The 22,199-nt window shown below is 42.2% G+C and overlaps 1 protein-coding gene across 3 annotated transcripts in view; it reads right to left on the bottom strand.

Moving 5' to 3' along the window:
- AP5B1 (adaptor related protein complex 5 subunit beta 1) overlaps positions 1-22,199 on the bottom strand; it is a 51,455-nt gene that overhangs the window by 18,912 nt on the left and 10,344 nt on the right. For 2 of the 3 annotated variants that reach the window (XM_085608659.1, XM_085608660.1), the window contains exons 2-3: positions 19,466-19,655; positions 7,342-7,537 (exon numbers count right to left, since the gene is read on the bottom strand). In XM_085608659.1, coding sequence (XP_085464785.1) covers positions 7,342-7,494 — 153 coding nt within the window. In that variant the 5' untranslated portion in view covers positions 7,495-7,537; positions 19,466-19,655. The remainder of the gene's footprint in view (positions 1-7,341; positions 7,538-19,465; positions 19,656-22,199) is intronic. The other variant, XM_085608661.1, reaches the window with a different exon arrangement.

The following is a 22,199-nucleotide window of genomic DNA, read 5'->3' as shown; positions in this document are numbered from 1 at the left end:
TGTGTCAAAGGCGGTGGAGGGGCCGAGTAGAATCAGGGAGGCTGATTTTCCTCTGTCGAGGAGGGTGTGGATGTAGTCTGTTGCAGCAATCAGGGCAGTCTCAGTGCTGTGCTTGGTTCTGAATCCTGATTGGGAGGGGTCCAACAGGTTGTTTCTCTCCAGGCGTTCGGGATGTTGGAGCTGACATTCTCTAGGACTTTGACTGGAAACGGGAGCAGTGAGATGAAGTAGTAATTCTGGAGCTCGCTAGGGTCTGCAGAGGGTTTCTTGAGGAGGGGTCTGACCTCTGCATGTTTCCAGGCATCAGGAAAGGTGGCTGTGGTGATCGAGATTTTGAGGATGGGGGTGAGCTGGAGGCTGATCTAGTCGTTCCCGAGGTTGAAAAGTTGGTGGGAGCATGGGTCCGTGGATGCTCCCGAGTGGATTGAGTTCATTAGAGTAGTTGTGTTTGGTGTACTAAGTTGTTCCCAAGCAGAGAGTTGGAGGTCGGCAGCAGTGGTGATCATGGGAGATGGGATGCCAAGGAGGCCGGTGGGATGGTGTTCGAAGTGGCTGTATATGGTGGCTATCTTGTTGAGAAAGTGGTCAGGGAGGGGGGGGGGGTCGCAGATTAACTGTGAGGAGGGAATGGAGTTTTCAGTGGATGACAGGAAGGTGAACTCTCGGACGATGGTGAAGAGTTCCTTGAACTGGTTGGCACTGGACTCGATGCAGTATGTCAGGGCCTCCTTTTTTGCTGCTTTGAGCTGGCGATGGTAGTTGTTGAGGGCTGACTTGATGCTAGCTTGGTCAGTGTTGTTTCAGGTGGTACACCATCTTCTTTCGTTCGAGTTGTTTGCATCTACATTTTGATGTGCTCAGTTCAGAGATGTACCAACTGGCTTGTCTGGTGGATCGCAGCGTTTTGGCTGGTTTGGTGGGTGCTTCTTGGTCGGCGGCGCTCGTGATCCAGGCGTTGGAAGTTCTCTATTGCCTGGTTCAGGTTGGGGATGACGTTGGGATGAGTGATGTTGAGGGCATCGGTCCATTGTTGCTGGGCGACCTTGGTCCAGCTGTGGAAGGGGGGACCCGGTTGAGGGTGGTGCTGTGGAGTCCGGCAATGGTGATGTGTACGATGGAGTGGTCGGATCAGGTGAGTTCTGTGGTATGGTGTATCTAATTCTGTTGCTGGATATAAAGATAGGGTGCTGCGTTTGTCCTGCTCTGTGCATGAGGTCAGTGACCAGTTGTTTGAGACGGATGTTGTCCCTTAATTCCAGGAGGTCGGTGGAGTTGGTGTCGGTGAGGTCATTCAGGTGGAAGTTGAGGTCTCCCAGGAAGACGTAGTGTTGGGTATCAATGGCGAGTGGGGTGATGTATTCAGTGATGGCGTCACTCAAGCCGGTTCACAGTTTTGGGAGTCTGTAGGCAAGGTTGCCTTTGATGGTGGTTTTATTGTCGGTGCGGAGATGGAAGTACATGTGTTCCATGATCGGCGTGGTTTCGTCCTCTATGGTGGTGAAGATCATCGATTCCTTGTGTAAGACGGCAATGCTACCTACCTGCCTCTTGGCACAGTCGTGGAGCTTCAGCCTGTAGCTGATGGTTGTTGCGGTGGCTATGTCCAGGCCGATGCAGGGGTGAGCCAGGTCTCTTTGATGAAGGTTACGTCAGAGGCGAGGGTGGAGATGGTGTCCCAGACTTCGGGGGTGTGTTTGCGAAGCGAACTGGCATTGATCAGGAGGCAGCTAAGTTGTTTCAGGGAGGTCTTGGCTGGCGGTCGGTCCTGGGGTGAAGGTGAATCAGCAGCAGGTGCAGGTGAATGGCCCCGCTGTGGAGCGGGGCGAGGCAGCAGTTGCTGTTGCATCCGGGGTCCAGGGCCCGGAGATCTGCAGTAGAGTATCTATGTGAGTGCGAACCGCCAGAGTTCCTGGAGCTGGGTGCGGTCCAGGCACAGACTGGCTTGCCTTTGGCACGGCTGTGCAGCGGCCCCCATAAGTAGTCCTGGGAGTTGGAAGGGCTCTCAGAGAGGTGGGAAGGTGGCGGGTGGGAGGAAAACAGAGGGAAAACAGCAGGCCAGCAGCTACCAATAAACAACTGGGCACTGAGCCAACACTAGCAAGGCAGTACAGAATAAAGAAGGAACCAACTACAGAAAGGCCAAATAACAGCGCAAAATAAAATTACCAGATGCCAACTGACATGAGCAGATGCCAACAGCAGTAAGCCTCTTTTAGGGATCTATGCCAATAATGAAGGATTTTTCCATGGTTGTTCAAGACCAATAAAGTTAAAATGTTTTAGAAAAACCAAGGAAGAACCACTAATATACACTGAGCCCTCATGTCATCTACCCGGGTCATTATTATAAAGACACATTGGTCCTTTTCCGATCATTTTCAACATGTTTACCATGGTGCCGAAGTAGTCAGGTTTCGTTTCCTCTAGTGATCTCTTCACAAATCTATTTAAGTCTTTTTACTACAGTGCATAGCAATGAAATTAATTACTTTTGTTTTTGATAACGTTGTCAGTTTTTTGTTGGAGGGGAGTTAGCCTAACGGCTAGGGCGGTCGACCTCGAATCTGGGGAATTGGGTTCGAGTCTCGGCAATGACGCTGAACATCCTGTGATTCTGGGCAAATCACTTAATCTCCCCGTGCCTAACAAAAATGAACGTGTCCTCATGTAACGCAACTGATGCTATGTAAAGCGCGCTGATATCCGATACCTTCCAGGTCAAGTTCGCGCTATATAAAACTCTGTAAAATAAAATATAAAAATATGCAGTTACAAGTCTTACTTTATAATTTGCAAATCTGGACAGGCCATCATCCTTATGGCCAATACAGATGATACGGGCAAGCTTTCAAATAAACAGTTATTGCACTTGTTTTAACACATTGGTTTAACGTGCACACTGTTTAAACAAGTCGACGACGTTTCGATCCATGACTAAATTCTAGGATCATCATCAGGATGGTTAAAAATACAAGCCTGAAGTAATACGCTGCCTGTGGAGAAAGTGGGACGAAAAGGCAGGAAAAAAGAGGAATATTAAAGATTTGTAGGAAAACGATGACCTCCTGGTGATGACTACTGTGTGACTTCCTTAAGTGAGGGCCGTATTTTATTAATGAAAAACCGGTGAATGGTGAGTCCAGGAGCTGTGGGATATATTTCTGAGTTTGGGGCCCAAAAAGTGCGCGTATTGGCATACAGTCGACCGCTTACGATGTGGTGATTGTGATAGATGAGGCCGCGTGGTAGAATGAATTCACGGAGTTATCAACTCAGCGGGAAGGCACAGGCCACCGATCATGCGATGTGGTGATTTGGCCGTAATTGATAAGGCCGCGTGGTAGGATGAATTCAATTTAAAATTATTAATCAGCGCTGCGGGAATACAACAGTGAAGTCGAAGGCAGCCGATCATGCCGTTATGTGAAACTAGAATTAAAATTATTCAACGCAGCGGGAATACCGCAGTGAAGGCGCAGGCAACCAAGCAAGCCGGTATGTGATACTAGTATTACACCATGAGTGAAGGGTCAATTCCCGTATGGTCGTTGGCGGGAAAGGTGAGGCACTCCACGGAGTGTATGGCGGCGCAAGGGTCTCGGGGAATTAGTGGATGTGGCACGCTACAGTTCCGAGAATCGTGACTCGCACAACCGCAGTCTAGCGGCAGTGGGTAGCCCTACTGACCTTGAAGCCGGGAAGCGTAGGGGCTCAGTGTGAGTGAGAGATAAGATAACGGCAATTGAAGGGGCTCCCTAGGGAGCTAGAAACGCTGTGATAAGCGGTCCTAAAAAAAGGCAACGGTTTAGAATAACTAGGATTGCAGTGTGGGTGGGCGCTGCAGGTGAAGAGAGTGGGAGCTTACCTAGGGTAAAGGCCGAGCGCGGCTTTTACGGGCGTCCTCGGATGTGGGAGAGGATACGCCTCGGTTCGAAGGCGGGCTGAGTGTCGATCACACATGCAGCCTGGGGAGAAAATAAAAGAGCCGAACTCAATGGCTGGGATGCAGAGGCAGGAAGAAGCCAGAATTAAATAGCATGCGGCAACCATGTGATCTGCAGTGAGAGTAACAGCGGCCATATTCGGTGAGGAAAAGATAGAAAGGATAGATAGACTTGGTAAGGGAATAAAACACTTATGAAGACATTGGAGGAGAACATTCTGGCAATCAATTAGGGTAAAAAAAGGATACTGTAATCATCATGTAGAGAGCATTAACTTGGTTATGCAGTTGCGGTGATTAAAATTATAGACTATGCAGTAAAAGGAAGAAACAAGTCAATATAAGACCATAAATTGCTGCTTTACATATAGTGATAGTGCGACTGTAGAGCAACTAATATCACAAATTTCAGTTAGGTGGCTTTCAGTTAGCAAGTGGCAGTACGAGCAACAATTGGTATTTTTAGAGCAAAGTAGTCCAGTCTTCGTTCCTGTTTAATCCGTTTTTCATGCTGTCCAAGCGGATAATTAGTTTCAGTTCCTCTTTGTTTGAGAGTTGTGTCAGGTCAGTCCCTCTGGCTGGTGGTTTCACAGTGCTGAGAACGGTCCATCTAATATCGTCCTCCTTGTGCCCAGCAAGATTAAAATGCTCGACCAGAGGCGCATTTGGTTTGGCAGCGGACCCTGCTGCGATGTTGTCCAATGTGATTCTTGGACTTGACTTTCTGCGTGGTTTGTCCAATGTAGTTTTTCAAGCAGGGGCATTGAATCAAATAAATTACGTTACAAGTGTTACAGTTCGAAAAAGATGGTGACTTGATTACAACATTGTTGAAAGTGAAAACCTTGCCTTCTATAGTGAAGTCGCATACATTGCAGTTACCACATTTCGAGTGTCCTAATAAAGGTGTTAGTCCACAGTGTGCATCAAGTGTGAGAGGTTGTCTGGGACTAGGCAGTGCTGCTCTTACTGGGTAGTCTTTCAAATTACGGCTTTTGCGAAATGCAAACAGGGGACGTTCAATATTCAGATTGCCAACATTGATTGTTGGCCAGTGTTTCAGAATGGATTTCCGAATTGGATTTGAAACTGGGGAGAATGCTGTCACACAGACTATTCGATTTGTATTAGTTTTGACCTTTGGTGACAGCAAGATTTCTCTTGGACAATACCATGCTCGCTTTCAAGCATTGCGAACCAAGCGTTTGGGGTAACCACGGGCCTTCAGTTTGATCGATAAGGTAGAAGCTTCTTGAAAATAGTCTTCTTTTGCAAAACAGTTACGCCTGATGCATAAGAATTGGGAATATGGTAGGGAGTCCCGCAGGGCTCTCGGGTGATTGCTTTCATAGCGAAGAAGCGTATCACGCTCCGTAGGTTTTCTGTAGAGTTTAGTGAGTAATTCACCGTTAGAGTGGTATATGGTGAGATCCAGGAAGGCAATAGAGGATTGATCTAGAGACAGGGTTAATTGCAGGCCCAGGCAATTGTTTAACCAGTGTAGGAATTGGTGAAGTGCGACCTCGTTATTGTGCCAGATTACAAAAATATCATCAATGTACCGGCGCCATAATGTGACGCCACGGAGAAAGGGATTGGTAGGGGATAAAATGACTGTGGTCTCTAGGTGATCCATTCGAACTGAGGTGTATTCTCTCCCATATCCGAGGACGCCCGTAAAAGCCGCGCTCGGCCTTTAGCCTAGGTAAGCTCCCACTCTCTTCACCTGCAGCGCCCACCCACACTGCAATCCTAATTATTCGAAACCATTGCCTCTCCCTTTGTTCAGGACCGCTTATCACAGCGTTTTCAGCTCCTTAGGGAGCCCCTTCAATTGGCGTTATCTCATCCTCGCTCACACTGATCCCCTACGCTTCCCGGCTCCAAGGTCAGTAGCGCTACGCACTGCCGCTAGACTGCGGTTGTGCGAGTCAAAATTCTCGGAACTATAGCGCGCCACATCCACTAATTCCCCGGGACCCGTGCGCCGCCATACACTCCGTGGAGTGCCTCACCTTGCCCGCCAACGGCCATACGGGAATTGGCCCTTCACTCATGGCATAATACTAGTATCATATACCGGCTTGCTCGGTTGCCTGCGCCTTCACTGTGGTATTCCCGCTGCGTTGATTAATTTTAATTCTAGTTTCACATACCAGCATGATCGGTTGCCTGCGCCTTCACTGTTGTATTCCCGCTGCGCTGAATATTAATTTTAAATTGATTTCATCCTACCACACGGCCTTGATAATCACGGCCAAATCACCACATCGCATGATCGGTTGCCTGTGCCTTCCTGCTGAGTTGATAACTCCGCGAATTCGTTCTACCACGCGGCCTCATCTATCACAATCACCACATCGTAAGCAGTCGACTGTATGCCAATACGCGCACTTTTTGGGTCCCAAACCCAGAAATATATCCCGCAGCTCCTGGACTCACCATTCACCAGTTTTTCATTAATATAATACGGCACTCACTTAAGGAAGTCACACAGTAGCCATCACCAGGAGGTCATCGTTTTCCTACAAATCTTTAATATTCCTCTTTTTTCCTCCCTTTTCTTCGCACTTTCCCCACAGGCAGCATATTACTTCAGGCTTGTATTTTTAACCATCCTGATGATGATCCTAGTATTTAGTCATGGATTGAAACGTCGTCGACTTGTTTAAACAGTGTGCACGTTAAACCAATGTGTTAAAACAAGTGCAATAACTGTTTATTTGAAAGCTTGCCCATATCATCTGTATTGGCCATAAGCTACTTTTGTTTTGCCTGAAATGTGTTTGTCCAACTGTAATTATTTTGTGTTTTTGTAGGACGCAGGACTGTGTCCCAATCTATCACTGTGCGTTTGATCTTTACAAATTGTTTTGATTCATTAAATCAGGTGTCCGGCTGGACATCGCTAATATAGCACTGATTCTAGTCTATATTTATTGTCATTGAATTGTTTGTTTGAAGGGCCGTTTGTTCTCTATAACTAATTGATACCCAGGGTCCTTCCTACCTAGTGGGTTCCCTTGTTTGAATTTAAATAATCAACTACATCTGCTAACACAGGTGAGTGTATGTGTGGCCATTTGTGTTGTGAAAAAAATTCTCCATAATTCGTTTTTTGCCCAGTCTGGTAATCTTAAATTGGAGAACTAGGGGACCACTTTCCAGGCAGTATACTCTTGAAAGTGCACTAGCGTTGTAAAAAACGGCAGTATTGCAAGGATCACCTTTTAAACCATCTTTTATCTCGTCTGTTCTACTTAGAGAAGTACACTCATTTTCACAGGGTGACAAACAGACCTTAACTTTTTCCATTAAGTGCAAATATTCTTCCACTATTTCTACCTTTAAAGCAACCTTGACATTTACCCCCAAAATCCTGCTGGTGTTATATTTACCTTTAATTGTTCACTAAGTTTCTCACTCTGCAGATCCTGCAGCAGCTCTGCCCGAAAGCTCTCTGCAGTGGTGTTCAACAGGAAGTGTGTCGGGCTGGAACGAAACCGGCTCAGCTGCTGGCTCCAGGTGGCACCATTCATCTGGATGACCATTGTGACTCTTCCAAGATACAACTTTAGGCTCTAGAGTCATAACCTATGAAAAAGATATATTAATCAGTTGATCATACGCTCTAATCAAACATGTGAAAAAAAAGCATCTGTGTCTCTTTCCTTGAATTATTTCCGTGTGCGCCAGGACACCACTCTGGCTGATACCATGGTTCACAAAAGCCTCATTCGTCCATTCATTCATGGAAGCTTTTTTTCCTCAAAGTCTTTCTACTGCTTGAAGACCGATCATTTCAATGAAAACTTTATGGTTCAAAAATGCCTAATTCGTCCATTCATTCATGGAAGCCTTTTTTCTCAAAGTCTTTCTACTGCTTAAAGACCGACCATTTCAATGAAAACTTTACGGTTGCTTCATACTTTAAGCAAGGGAATCAATTGATTATGTGGGGTGCGGGTGATGGGGGGGAAAAAATTGTAACCCTTGACCCCTTTCTGCCTCCTCTCCTGTTTAATGCACCTTACCTTGCCTCTCCCACTTGTGGTGTCGGTCTGTCCCTCAAATGCTTGCTTCCCATCACTGTCTCTGTCTCCCCTCCATTCATCATAGACGACTTACACCCCTCTCCCACCGTGAATGCACCTAGTCGTCTTGATGCACTCCTGCTCAACTCCATTTCAGTGTACCAGACACCACCCTCCACCCTCTTAAATTTTCCATGGTCGCTCCTTCTCCCCTTTCATCCTGCGCTATGGACAAATTCCACCCTACTCCACCTTATCAATAACATTTCGACGCGTTGTTAATGTATGTGGTTGCAAATTTCTTCACTCAAAACCTGTCCATAAACACAATTTGAAATGGAGACCAAATGTGTTAAATAGATACAAAGTTTAAGCTTTCGTGTATAAACAACAGTCTGAGAGTAGGACACCAAATCAACAACCTGTGCCCCAAAAACTGGACCCGAAAAGTTAATTATAGCACAGCACGTAGTAAACTGTTATATGCATTTAGAATACATTCACATCCCTCTGGAGCAAACATGCGCTGGCAGATATATCTAATCCAGCGCTTAATTTAAACCACATGTTATTTATTATACACATACAGATGAAAGTGAGGCACAGTTGTTTAATCTGTGCAGAAGATAAAAAGACAAAGTGAGATAGTAAAAATAGGCTTTGGCACGTAATCCTGAAAAAGAATCTTAATGCCCACGGAAGACGCATCGATCAGTGACACTTGAGGTTTATTGCGGCTGAGCACACGTTGATTCATATTCGACAATGTAGAAAACAGGGGCACGTTTTTAAATTGGACAATATTTGCCAGTGCAAGCTAATAAGTGATTTATATCTCTCTCTTTCTCTGTGTGTGTATATATATATTTTACCTGCTGGCGCTTGCCAGCAGGTAGTTATAGTTAGGAGCATGTTTCCATTAGAAAAGCGTTTTTTAACTTGGCTATATCTTTGGAGCCGGTTTACCAATCTTCACAAACTTTTCCCAAAAAATGTACGCTTTCTTCAGCTGCTTTCTGGAAAGTTAAGGGATGATTTGTGAAGTGGGGGGCTAAGAAAAAGGGGTTCAGTAGTTTTAGAGATATTAACCAAAATCCAAATTTGTATATCTATATATTTGTATATCCTGTGGTGGATCTGCAGCTCCACGCGCCTGTCTTCGCTTGACACAGACGGCGCACGGAGATTCATTACGTCACCATTTGGTTTGACTTTAGACATTTTTGTTAAAGTGATTTGCCTTTCCTTAGGCTGGACAGGCTCTACTATGTAAATATGATGTATATATGGCACATTACCTCTCCTTTTATTCCAACCCTCACCAAACACATTTACCTCAAACACTTTACTTTTCCTTCACCCAGAGCACCAAAAAAAAAATATGAATGTATAGACAGTTGTATTGTCTTTCATTATTTATGCTTATACTTTGAGAATAAAACTGTATGGACTGCAGAAGTACTCATATAATCCTGTGAATGCTTTCATTTCTCCATATGGTTATTTTGAAGTTCCATTTCTATTGTGACCAATTTTTTACTGTACTATAGTTCATACCCGGGTCCGGTAGCACTATGAGTCTCCCCATTGATACTTAACGCTCCATGCGCCATAGCAGGGCTCTGATTGGCTGGCCGCAATCTGAGAGAATAGTTGCAGCCGCTATTTTATATCTCAGGGAAACCGTCCTTGGGGTCAAATGTTACTTGAATACTAATTGAAGGGGTCAGGTGAGAGCCTACCAGACCCCTTGTGTGTGTTAAAAGAAAGACGGTAAAGCACTCACTCTTACACCTACAGAGGCACTGTCACACCCACACATAGAACCATAGAAACACTGTCTCACCCATTCACATGTCTTTACAGATACTCACACCCACTCTTACACCGATACCAACACTGGCACACCCACTCCCATACCCATAGACACTCTCACAACCACATACAGACGCTCTCACACACACAAACATTTTTGTACCCATTTACACAACCATACATACTGTCACAGATACTTTTACACCCATTCACAACCCCACATTGACTCTCACACCCACTCTTACACCCAGACAGTCACAGCCATTCACTGACCCATACAGACACTGTCACACCATTCACAAACATATTCAAGGATTCTCACACCTACACTTACTCCAATACAGACACTAACACCCACTCACATATCTATAAACACTCACTCACATAACCATATAGACACTCACACCCATTCACAAACCCATACAGACACTGTCACACCCATTCACAAACCTATACAGAGACTCGCACACCCACACCTATACAGACACTCTCAAACCTACTCACATACCCATAAAGACAGTGTTACACCCATTCACAAATCCATACAGAGACTAAAATTTTAAAACCTAAGAAATTCACTGGGAAAATCCAAAGATTATATGGGCGTTTTAGTTAGGTTAACATTTCACACGTACAAAACCATAAAAATTCAGCAGTTCTAGTTACCTGAGATAACCAGAATTTGCACACCCGTAATACACTGCTTATGAACTCACATATTATATCACTCATGACATGGTCAGTGACATCACTGATGACAACTCAAATGACATAATTGAGGACACCCACACAACCACTCACATACCCATTCATACACCCACACACCCACCTACAGACCCATACAACCACTCATACAGACACATCTATACAACCACTTACACACCGGCTCACTCACCCATATAGGTACTTACACACACAGCCACTCATACATCCATTCACTCACCCATGTAGCCACTTACATTCCCACTCAGCCATACAGTCACTGACACAGTCAACTACTAACACACCCACTCACACATACAGCCACACACACTGTCACTAACACACATATAGAGCCACTCACACACCCACTCACTCATCCATACAGTCACTGACACACCCACTCACTCACCGATACAGTGAATTTAAATAAAGGCTATATATTTCTTTTATTTAAATTAACTTGTATGTCATTTCTAATTTTTCTTTCAATGGGTAAATCCCCCAATTTAAAAAAAAAAAATACTAATAAAAAAAAAAAAGAAGAGGGGTTTACCCCAATAAAATGACAGTGAGAATATATGATTCCTAATGCGATAATCACATCTATAGGCATAGCTTAAGATTTCCTACTGCCTTATATATATATATATATATATATATATATACCACCTTTATTTAAATTAACTTGTATGTTTTTCCTAATTTCTCTGTTAATTGGGGGATTTACACTATTAAAAGAAAAATTAGGAATTACTTACAAGTTCATATAAATACAGGCTACAGATTATATATATATATATATATATATATATATATATATATATATATTACCTACTGGCGGTCGCCAGTAGGTAGTTATAGTTAGGACCACGTTTCCATAGGAAATCCGCAACATTCTATTTTGAATAACTTTGGCGCCGGTTGACGAATCCTCGTGAATTTTTCAAAATAGGTGGGGCGCTACGCTCCGCTCCTACCCTGAAAGTCTCGGGGGGATTCGTCAAGCGGGGGCTGAGATAAAAGGGGGGTCCCAAAACGCATTTTTCCCATGCATTTTTCCATAGGACCTTTAGACACAGCTACAGCCCGAACGGCTGAACAGAATTACTAGAAATTTGGCAGAGAGGTAGTCCTCAGGTCAAGGAAGTGCCTTTTGTAGGTTTGGTGTAAATCTGTTCAGTAGATTCTGAGAAAATAGCCTTTAAATCAATATATATATCTGAGCCAGCTTACGGTGCGCTTACGGTGCGCTTACCGTACGCGTACGGTGACGTGCGCGAGCGCGATTCTGATTGGCTGTTAGATCTTAGTAAACATTCGAATCGGTCGAAACCAGGAAGCGGCGGCCGCCATTTTCTCTCTCGCACTCAGAGTGTGGATTACAAAACAAAGGGCAAAAACATGTAAAGGAGCTGTTTAGCCAGCTCAAAAGCACCCAGCCATGTAGAGGGAGTCCCCAAAGATCCCCCAAGGCCAAAAACGCAATATTAATTTTTTTGTTAATTTCGCCGATTAAGCTTACCGTACGCGTACGGTAAAAAATTATTTAAAAAAAAAAAATTATCCACACCCTCCCCACCCCGTGTGCAAATGGTGCCTGAAGGGCACCATTTCTGCATGGCTTATCAACACTTAAAAAAAATAAAATTTAACCTTTCACAACGAAGTGCATCATATGTCCTCCATGTGCGCACGGTGCGCGAAGCGCATCGTGCGTACATGGCCCATCTAGCGTAACGTGGGCCCACCGTGCGTGCACGGCACTAACTGCGTAAAGGGGGCGCGCGGTGCGCGAAGCGCACCGCGTGCTCACTGTGCGCGCACGGAACGAACTGCTTTAAGTGGGCGCGCACGCCACGAATGGCGTAAAGTAACTTAGCATTTAAAAAACCGTACAAATTCACTGAAAAAACCATAGGTTTCACACACGTTATAGTTAGGAATTAGCATTTAAAAAACCTTGCAAATTCACTGAAAAAACCATAGGTTTCACACATGTTATAGTTAGCGGAAATTTTACTGATAAAAAACCAATGAAATTCCCCCGTTATAGTTAGTGCAGGAAACTATAACTCACGCGACCGCAATCTTCTGCTGATGACATATGTGTCTTTATGAAAAAAAAATATTTGTAATATATGTATAGCTAAAAATTTATGGAAGAAGACATGGGCAAATAAGTGTCTAAATACAGTATTAGCATCAGCAGAGGATTGCGTTCGCGTGAGTTATAGTTTCCTGCACTAACTATAACGGGGGAATTTCATTGGTTTTTTATCAGTAAAATTTCCGCTAACTATAACATGTGTGAAACCTATGGTTTTTTCAGTGAATTTGCAAGGTTTTTTAAATGCTAATTCCTAACTATAACGTGTGTGAAACCTATGGTTTTTTCAGTGAATATATATATATATATATATATATTCCCAGTGCAGCTTGGTCAGCTGATCTCCCGCTAATGGGAGTGCCTGAGGATTCTCAAAAGGAGGGAGTAGGTGATTGCGTGGTACTAGCAGCTGAGGAAGGCAGACAAGCCAAAATGCATTGTGCACTGCCGTACTGGTCAATAAAGAGCTTCCAAAGTATTCCCTGCTGTGTCCTTGTGGTTTACTTTGAGGAGTTGCCTGTTGGAGATGTTTGTCGCAGTGGCCAGCAACGCGAATCAAGGACCCTCCCTACAAAGTGTCCTGGAATTAGTTGGCAATGGACTGAGTGTTTCGAAGGATCTTATTTTCCAGAACCACCTCGACAAGAAATCAAGCCTGTGGCTGCTGCCTAGACATCCTTTGACTGCACGGGGAGGCGGGTGAGATTTCTACTTGCCTCACAGCCCGGTCTGTTTCCACGTTGGGGCTGGGGCGTTGGGGACCGGAGGGAGCTCTTAGCACCATTCAGCACACAATCGCCAGTTGGCATACAGCCACCGCCTTTTGCTTGGCACAACACAGCGCTCACAGAAGTTACATCGATCCAGCTGCACATACCTTCGTGATACATGCATGCTGGGTGTAGTAGTCTCCCATTAGACTTCTCCGTTCCCAGTGCAGCTTGGTCAGCTGATCTCCCGCTAATGGGAGTGCCTGAGGATTTTCAAAAGGAGGGAGTAGGTGACTGTGTGGTACTAGCAGCACCTGAGAAAGGCAGACAAGCCAAAATGCATTGTGCACTGCTGTACTGGTGAATAAAGAGCTTCCAAAGTATTTCCCGCTGTGTCCTTGTGGTTTACTTTGAGGAGTGGCCTGTTGGAGATATATATATATATATATATATACATATACACACACATACATACATACACACACACACACATACATACACACATGCCTGTATTTAAATTAACTTATTAACTTGTATGTAGTTCCAAATATTTCTTTTTTTAATGGTGTAAATTCCCCAATGTCCCAATTTAAAAACAAAATAATTAAAAAGAAAAGTAGATATATATACATACTCCCCCCTTCCTTTGGAGGTTGCCAGTGGGTAGTTATAGTTAGGACCTGGTTTCCATAGGAAAAGCGATTTTGACTTGCCTATATCTTTAGCGCCATTTGACGATTCCTCACGACATTTTCCAGAAAAATTGGATGCTCACTTCAACTGCTGTCTGGAAAGTTTTGGGGTGATCCGTCAAGCGCGGTCTGAGAAAAAGGGAGTGTCCCAAAACACCTTTTCTCCCATGTTAATTCCCATTGAGATTTTGAACATGACTGCACCCCAAACTGCTGAACGGAAGGAATTACGACAAATTTGGCAGAAAGCTAGCTCTTGGTCCAGAAGGTGTCCTTATTTGGTGTGAATATGTTCAGTAGTTTGAGATATTAACCGAAATCCAAAATTGTATATCTACGGGGGCGGATCCTTCACAGATCCCCCTGGGGTGAATCTGTGGGTCCACACACCAAAGCCGGGTCCCGATTGGCTGGTCGCCATTGTCACAATAGCTAAAAGGTTCACTAATGCGAAACCTATTGCATTGCAAATGCTGGTTTCATTTTGGTTACCGATCGAGTTGGACCTGTGACTAAAAATAAAAGAAAACAAGTGAAAGCATTTTTTTTTTCATTTTTAAAGTAGACAGGTGATTCTGAGGGGGAAACCTGGTGGGAACACTATGTTGGAGAGCAGGAGAACGCAGAAGCAACACCTGGGGAAGGTGGAGAAAATGTGGACGCAACAAGGTGATAGGGAAAGCAGCACGAAGGGCGCGGGGGTGGAATCAGTGGATTGAGCACACGGTCAAGCGCAATAGAGAGTAATAAGGGCAACGCAGATGGGTGACAGAACAACAGAAAGAGCAGGGTGCATGACTTAAAGAAGTAAGAGAGTGAGCATTTTTTTATTTTATAGCTTTTGCTGCATTCTGCGCTTTAACTTTGTATGTTAAAAGCTAAAGGGTGGGGTGCTGTCATTGCTATATAGAAAGTAAATGCGGGTGGCCACCATGTAGAAGATTCACTAATGCGAGACCTATTGCATTGCAAATGGTGGTTTCACTTTGGTTACCGATCCGTGTTGGACTGGTGACTAAAAATACAAGCATTTACAATGCAATAGGTGACACATTTGTGAAAGTTAGAGCTCTTGGTGTTGAAAATGCTGAAAAGCAGGTGTGGTATGTGCTGTAAGTGGTCTTTGCAGCAGGACGCAAGTCAGGATTTAAAGGGGCAGCCAGTTGTCATTTGGAGGAGCGGGCTGGAAGGACAGCATGCATGTTAAAGGGACGGTGAGCTGCTGGCAATAGGGGCACGGTCGACATGGTTAAAGTTAAAGCGCAGCATGGCGCGCTGATAAAAAAAAAAGAATTGTTTGAAAGCGGATTTTGGTAAGCCACACAGCAGACCAGAAAGGCGCACGGCCGCCATGTTAACTCTGACACACGGTGTGGTGCAATGCAAATAAAAACATAATATTTAAACTTGAAGCGCGACATTGCGGCTTGCGCTTTTTGTAAATATAAAGTGCCACATAAGAGGTGCTGCCACAATATTTTGTTAAAGTGAGACATCGCGGTGTGAGCTTTTTGTAAAGATAAAGCAGCTCATGAAGCGCGAGGTCCAAAAGCAGCTGAATTCTAGGGGGGAATAAGCGTGTGCGGTGATCGCTTTTTGCAAATATGAAGTGTCCGATAAAGCGCAACGTCCAAAGTAGCTGTAGCCAAGGAGGGGGAGCTAGCATGTGCGATGAGCTCTATTTGTTAATATAAAGCAGCCAATAAAGCGCTACATACAAAGCAGCTGTAGCCAAGGAGGGAGAGCGAGCGTTAAATAAAGAAAAGAGTGCTCAGACACTAATACATAACATGACAAGTAACACCACATGTAAGAGGGGTAGTCCTCATGGGAGGTTACAAAAGTTTAAAAAAGGAGGGACTAGTGAACATATTAACCAATGAAAAACAGCCATTTACAAAGGACAGTAAAGGGAGCCCATTGGAAAGATGTGTGTTGCTTAATGTCCATATCCTGAATACTGCATGTCTCAAAGAGACAGAATAAGCGCTGCCTAGGCAAGACCAAAACATTAATAAAATTATGGTTTGAATTAGGACACTGCATTGGATACTTTTGCATCTCACTTGAAATGTTGGGATAGACTGAATTTGAATGCATGGACAACATCACAGCCTTCTCTTCCCTTCTTATGTTCCGCAAAAAGCTAAAGACCTGGCTTTTCAATTAATCAACCTACTATAGGCAGCGCTAGGCACACAGGATACCCTCGTGGGTGATAGTGTGCTTCGCAAATATATATACATACAAAATGATTGCTGATTGCTGTTAAGATGTTACTTTTGCCCATGAATATCTACATTTTTCAAAGACTTTTGTGATTGCTATTGAAGTCATCACTGCATAAAATAAATAAAATGGTAAGAGATTTTCCTCTGGTGAGAGAAAACGACAATGGCTAGTTTTGGATTCCCAATTTAAGAACTGCCATAGAGCGCTTGCATTAAGGTGCTTTTGGGTTTTTGTTTCAAAAGGACAAAAACTGTTGCTCAGAGGGACATGCATTTGAAGAAACCTTTTTAAGCCAGTTGTCCTTGAATTAATTTATAGGACCTAAAAGAAAAGTTAACAGTGGTTCAGGTAGCAGTCACTGTTGGCTTTAGAGTGGCATTTTGTAAACAACTACTGATAGACAGACATCTGTTTACTATTGCTATTGTTTAATTCAGCTCAACACTCAAACATGAAATACATTTCTAGCTTGGATAAATGTTTGATCACAGGTGGATTCGTTTTAAAAAAATCCCTGGGATTTAAGGCTCTCTTTAATTTTCTCAAATTCAAATAAAAACTGAAGGAGAAAAAATGTAAGGAATGTGGCATATTGAAAACATTGCAGATGATAATAATTAAAACACCATCTAAAACAATGCTAACGTTAACCAAAACGTGATTTGTATTGAAAAATAATTTACTTTTTCTTTTAAGTACTTGTTTCCTGATAAGAACCACAGGATTGTTTATGGAACAAATACAAATAAAAAAAAAAATAAAAAAAAGAAGAAGTGGCCAGCTGAATTGTCGGTAAATATTTTAGACAGCATGTTGGCTAATATTTGAAGCCGTCTAGAAATATTTAAATTAGAACTTAATTTACATTTCATTTAACAGCAAATAATGTATGTGTTATACTGGATTCCAGATTCAAAAATCTATTGGGCTTGTTAAAATCAGAAGGCCAGATCAGACATAAAATAAAGGGTGAATTCTGGGAAAATTAATAGCTTGGATTCTTGGATGGATGCACAGTTCAGAGGTCACTTTTTCTGGCATGGTTTAAGGCACTATTAGTTTAAAACTGTCAAGCGTGCAAGAAAAATGGCTGGAGCAGACTTTAGTGACAGTGAACGAAATAATTTTTATGGGCTGGGAAGCACAATCGCAGCCAGTCTCGATGACTGTGTTACAGTTCTAATTCCACAAATCCAGTTATGAAAAAACATGCTCTTATCTTGGAGAACTAGGAAATGTAATAAATTATAAATGAGACGATGGCAACCCGTACATATTCACAGTTAATTTAATGATATGTTTCTTTTTCCTACCTTTCTGGTGTTACTTCACGGAGAAACCTCCACTATTATGGACTTTATTTTTTTTAAATGTGTTTTGTTATAATTATATTTCCTTTTTGTGACTAGAGTTTGTATAGGTTATAAGATTTTTGGAAGGGGAAATTTCATAAAATTGTTGTTTAAATAGATCATCAAGTGACTCAGTTAAAGTTGACAACTTACTGGTCATAGATTGAGAATTGTGTACTTCATTTTGTTACCCCTGACTAAGAAAGAATGAACTGATTCAGCGAAAAAGGATGTCTTTTCATATTGAGAAATAACCATTCCTATCAGCAGAGACTGGTTTAGGAGTGTTTCATCTACAATGCTCTTTGTAGCTGTGAGGTCACTCCCCTTCACTTGCCCTACAAGTAATAGGCATATATTGTTAGGCAAACGTTTTTGACATTTAATTAAGGGCCATTATGCTATAGCTTAGGCTTGCCACGTTTGGTATGCATGTGTAGCAACCATTGTACACCCCTACACATTGCCAACCTTCGCTTCATGTTCAATGCTACATGCACTTTCCTAGTTGACTTCGGTCATATTGAGAGATCCTGAACTAATACGCAACAGTCAAGCTGCTTGAGGCCCTTGCATCCCTATGTGATCAGTCTACGAGTTATTACAAGAGTGCAAAAACTGCTATATTTGAGATTCATTCTCTTCCGGTCCCTGTTTAGTTTCTATTAGGCTTGTCTCAAGAAATGTGTGGTAGAACAGTAAAAACATGCACTGAATTCATCCGGACTACTTTCCTTCAATAAAATAAATCACACTTTTTTTTTACCAAAGATGGTTTTAACTACTCTAATTTATACAGATTTACATGAACAAAGCTGTAATTAACTTTGTATCTTATTATGATGCCAGCTCACATATGTTCAGCTGAATAAGCGTTTTCAAAGATTAATTTTGTAATTTATGTAAACTACATCTATCAATGTGTTAATCTTATTTACAGAATTTCGCTTGATTAGCATCCTTTCTTGCACATTCCACAAAGATGGGTTTGCAAAGATCGATATAACATCACAGTTATACAGTATTCAGTACTGCTGGAGATAATAATACTTTACAAGAGACCTTGCCAAAGGAAAACTCTGTCAAAGCACTAACGAACTGCCTTCAAGATGTTCCAGCAATAGCGAAGCACTGATTAACACACAAAACACAGTAGTAAGATGGCCCTGTTTAATACCTGGGTAGCTTATGCTACTGAGGGAAACTCAGAGTATGATATTGGTACTTGCACTGGGTTTGCTGTTCTGTTGAAACTGTACAGCTCTTTCATGATTCTGTTATTGGAACACTGTGGAAACACATTTACATGTCCAGGGTCCCATTGATTCTTGGACTGGTCTGCAGATATGAACACATCATATATTATCTCAAACTAGTTTCCCCTATGCCCTTCACCAACCATCTCCATTTATGTATTACTCAATCTATTTCAGGTTATTATGTACCACTTGTTAATGCAGGTAGAACTCTGTTACAAAGGTTTTTCAGTATCTTGTTTAGCGATACCAGAGGTTAGCTATTCACAACATCATGTAATACCCATTTTCTTATCCCAACCTTACTCTAACATTAACACCGACTCCTACCCACCAAGATTTTATGCTGTAATGTTTTACAATCCCATTTTTTGTCCCCACAAAATGCTTCAACTTTTATAAAGACGTCTGATATTCATGTCTTAGCGCATTAAACTGAATTACCCTTTGAGGCTATGGACAAATCTCATTCTGACTTTTACAGAGGAAGTGATACAAGAAAAGATGTGGGCATCAATAATCTTGCCAAGAGGAAATTGTCTGCGTGGACACTACTGGTATGAAAGCAATCACACATGCCCAAATACCTCCTCCTTAGGGTTAACACTGAGGTTGTACATACCAGATGCAGTAGCTTCAGTTAAAATGAAGCCAGCAAAATATGAGGAGATGTAGCTACAGTTTATCACTGCTGGCAGATGGTTGAAAAGTACTGTAGTTTGGAGGTGATTGTCTTTTGAACACGACTGCCTTGCAGGATGACAGCAGTGCCACTGTTTGAGCCATGGACTTCCAGGCCAGATAGCTTACATCTGTAGGCAAACAAGACAACAGAGTTCATTGTTACAACAAAATAACTAGGAGTATATGCCTATTGTCCGAATATGATGCATTCCCTTTGGGTCTTATCTATAATTCCTTGAGCACATGCTATGATTTGTGTAGCTTGTCCTGCAAGTTAGCTTTTTTTTTTAATACAAGATAGGATGCCTCATGATAACTACATGCACTTTTGCCACATTTAGAAGGTGTATATAATAGGTGCAATCATAGCTTTCATCAAAATTATAAAATGGGTTATGGGGTTATGAGACACTGAATTTCTTTTCCAAATATACTTTTCTATTTATTTACTTGGCAATGCCAGGGACTTAACCACATCTAGGAAATGAAAATATACACCATAGTAATTATAGATCAATTTAGGGCAACTCTCACACAACGTGTCACCCCGGACTACTACCCAGAAATGTGCATTTCATGCAGAGGGACAAGTAAAATGCTTATCTTGCAGGGTGACATACTGTCCTACTGTTGCAATAACAGCAAAGCTATTAGTCAGATATCTAATCCCTTAGCTTTGTTAGCACTTCACCCCCAGAATCAAGATTTTAAAACACAACATTTGCTTGTTTAAGGTGATCTAGCATAAAGATTTTCCAATATCGCAGATATGATCCAATACATTTTAGTCCTAAACTTAAATGATTAGCCACATTTTGATGATGTTTATAAATAAATAACTGCACAGGATAAAAGTATAGAGGGGTGGGATGGATTAATTATTTCATGCAATTTAGAGACAATTACTTAATTCAGAGGCATTTGAAGCAGTTACAGCGGCATGATGCACATTTACACTCCACATATATGGGAAGCGCAAACCTGAGTTTCAGAGATAAAGACCAGAAAGGTCGTAGAAATTACACTGCAAGTTTGAAGAGTACACATGTGTAAAACATTACAATCAGAAGAGGGAATTAATATCTATTAAAGCAGATAGATACAACCTATAAACAACAAATCCGATAGTCAATTATACCAAATTATGACATATATCAACAATGTGTCAGTTGCTTCAAAACAAAGTTTAAAATGTTATGGATTTGATCAGAATGTTTGCTCCTGTGATTTACAGCAGGTTTACTGGTAGCATATTGTGGGAGCGAACAGCATAGATCCGCAGTTTGCACACCTCCTAATAATGACCTGGGACTATGTGTGTGTGAACGGAAGAGTCTGTCAAACATAGCAGTACATTACTTTCTTAGATTGTACTTCAGTGCATACAATTAACAATGAAAACAATGCTGTCTATTTCGTTTTTTCCCCACTTTATATATATTTTTTGATTTTTTTATACTTTCTCTGGGAATGCCATGTCTAGTCTAAACAACTGGTCCAAATAGCCCCTTACTGATATTAAAAGTCGGTCCAGTTTTCAGAAATGTGTAGCTTTCATGCCCTCCTCTGAATAGAACATATGTTTTCTCCCACAAATTACAAGTCGCTAGAAATCGCAAGAATATGAAATATATACCATCACGTAGAAAATGGTATAACGAGTAATGAATATTTTTCCTTTCAACCCGATTTTGAAAGCTGCGAAGAAGAAGACAATCTTAGGAAGGAAAACCTTTTGTATGTGCTTCTTTTAGGGGAAAAAAACAAACACACTTTTGTAAAAAGAGCGATTTTTTGATGAATGCAAAAATATATGCTTTGTCATACTTTGTGTATTTCTAAGGCTCCACCTGGTTAAACCACAAACCTGGGGTATCTTTCAATCCCCAATTTGTGGGGGAAAGGGTGTAGATTCGGCTTGTAAATTAAATGTGGGGGGAAAACATTATGAAGGTGTAACTGAAGTGTAAAAAATATCAAAATAGGCTTAGTGTATGTAGGAGAAAAACTTTAGTGGCGTGGGGGAGTGGATAACCTCAGCGCTTAATGAGTTAAAAGTTGATCCTGTACACCTCACCCACTACATCTCTCCATCCCTCTCAACTGCTTTTACATAAAATCCATAGACACTATACAGTGGGCAAGGGGTGCCTCCTATTTCTCTTTCATTCCTAGCTTCTCCCCTCCTACAACGCTCCTCCTATAGTATGCAATAAGTAGATCACAACTCTTATTCCTGAGAATACCCTACATCGTTTTCTACCTAATCCTTCGCAGCATGCATCCCTCCGCCCAAACCTAAAGACGTTCTCTCGAACCTAATTCACCTACACCCACTCAGATCTATTACAATGCAATGCTGATTTTTTGTCTGGCTCATGTTATTAGCTCTGAAACTCCTTCTCCGAGATGCACCCCATCATTTCTTCTTAAGTTGCATATCTATGAGTCCAAGGCGAGTAAAAACCCCATCTCCTACCGTCAGGAGCCTTATAGGAATTAAAAGACACTGAAAAAAGGTAAAGAAATAATCCCATGATCACTTTCCTGCTAATCCGCAAATTCTGACATAGTTAACCTAAGGCCCTCTTACAATCCTGGAGAACTTCTATACCTCATGGTGCCAGGACCACCATAACAGTCACATTCTGGTAACCTACAGGAGACAAAAA

This window comes from Triturus cristatus, chromosome 1_2 (assembly GCF_964204655.1).
Source record: "Triturus cristatus chromosome 1_2, aTriCri1.1, whole genome shotgun sequence".
Classification (NCBI taxonomy): Eukaryota; Metazoa; Chordata; class Amphibia; order Caudata; family Salamandridae; genus Triturus; species Triturus cristatus.
This window is presented reverse-complemented; position numbering and strand designations above follow the sequence as displayed.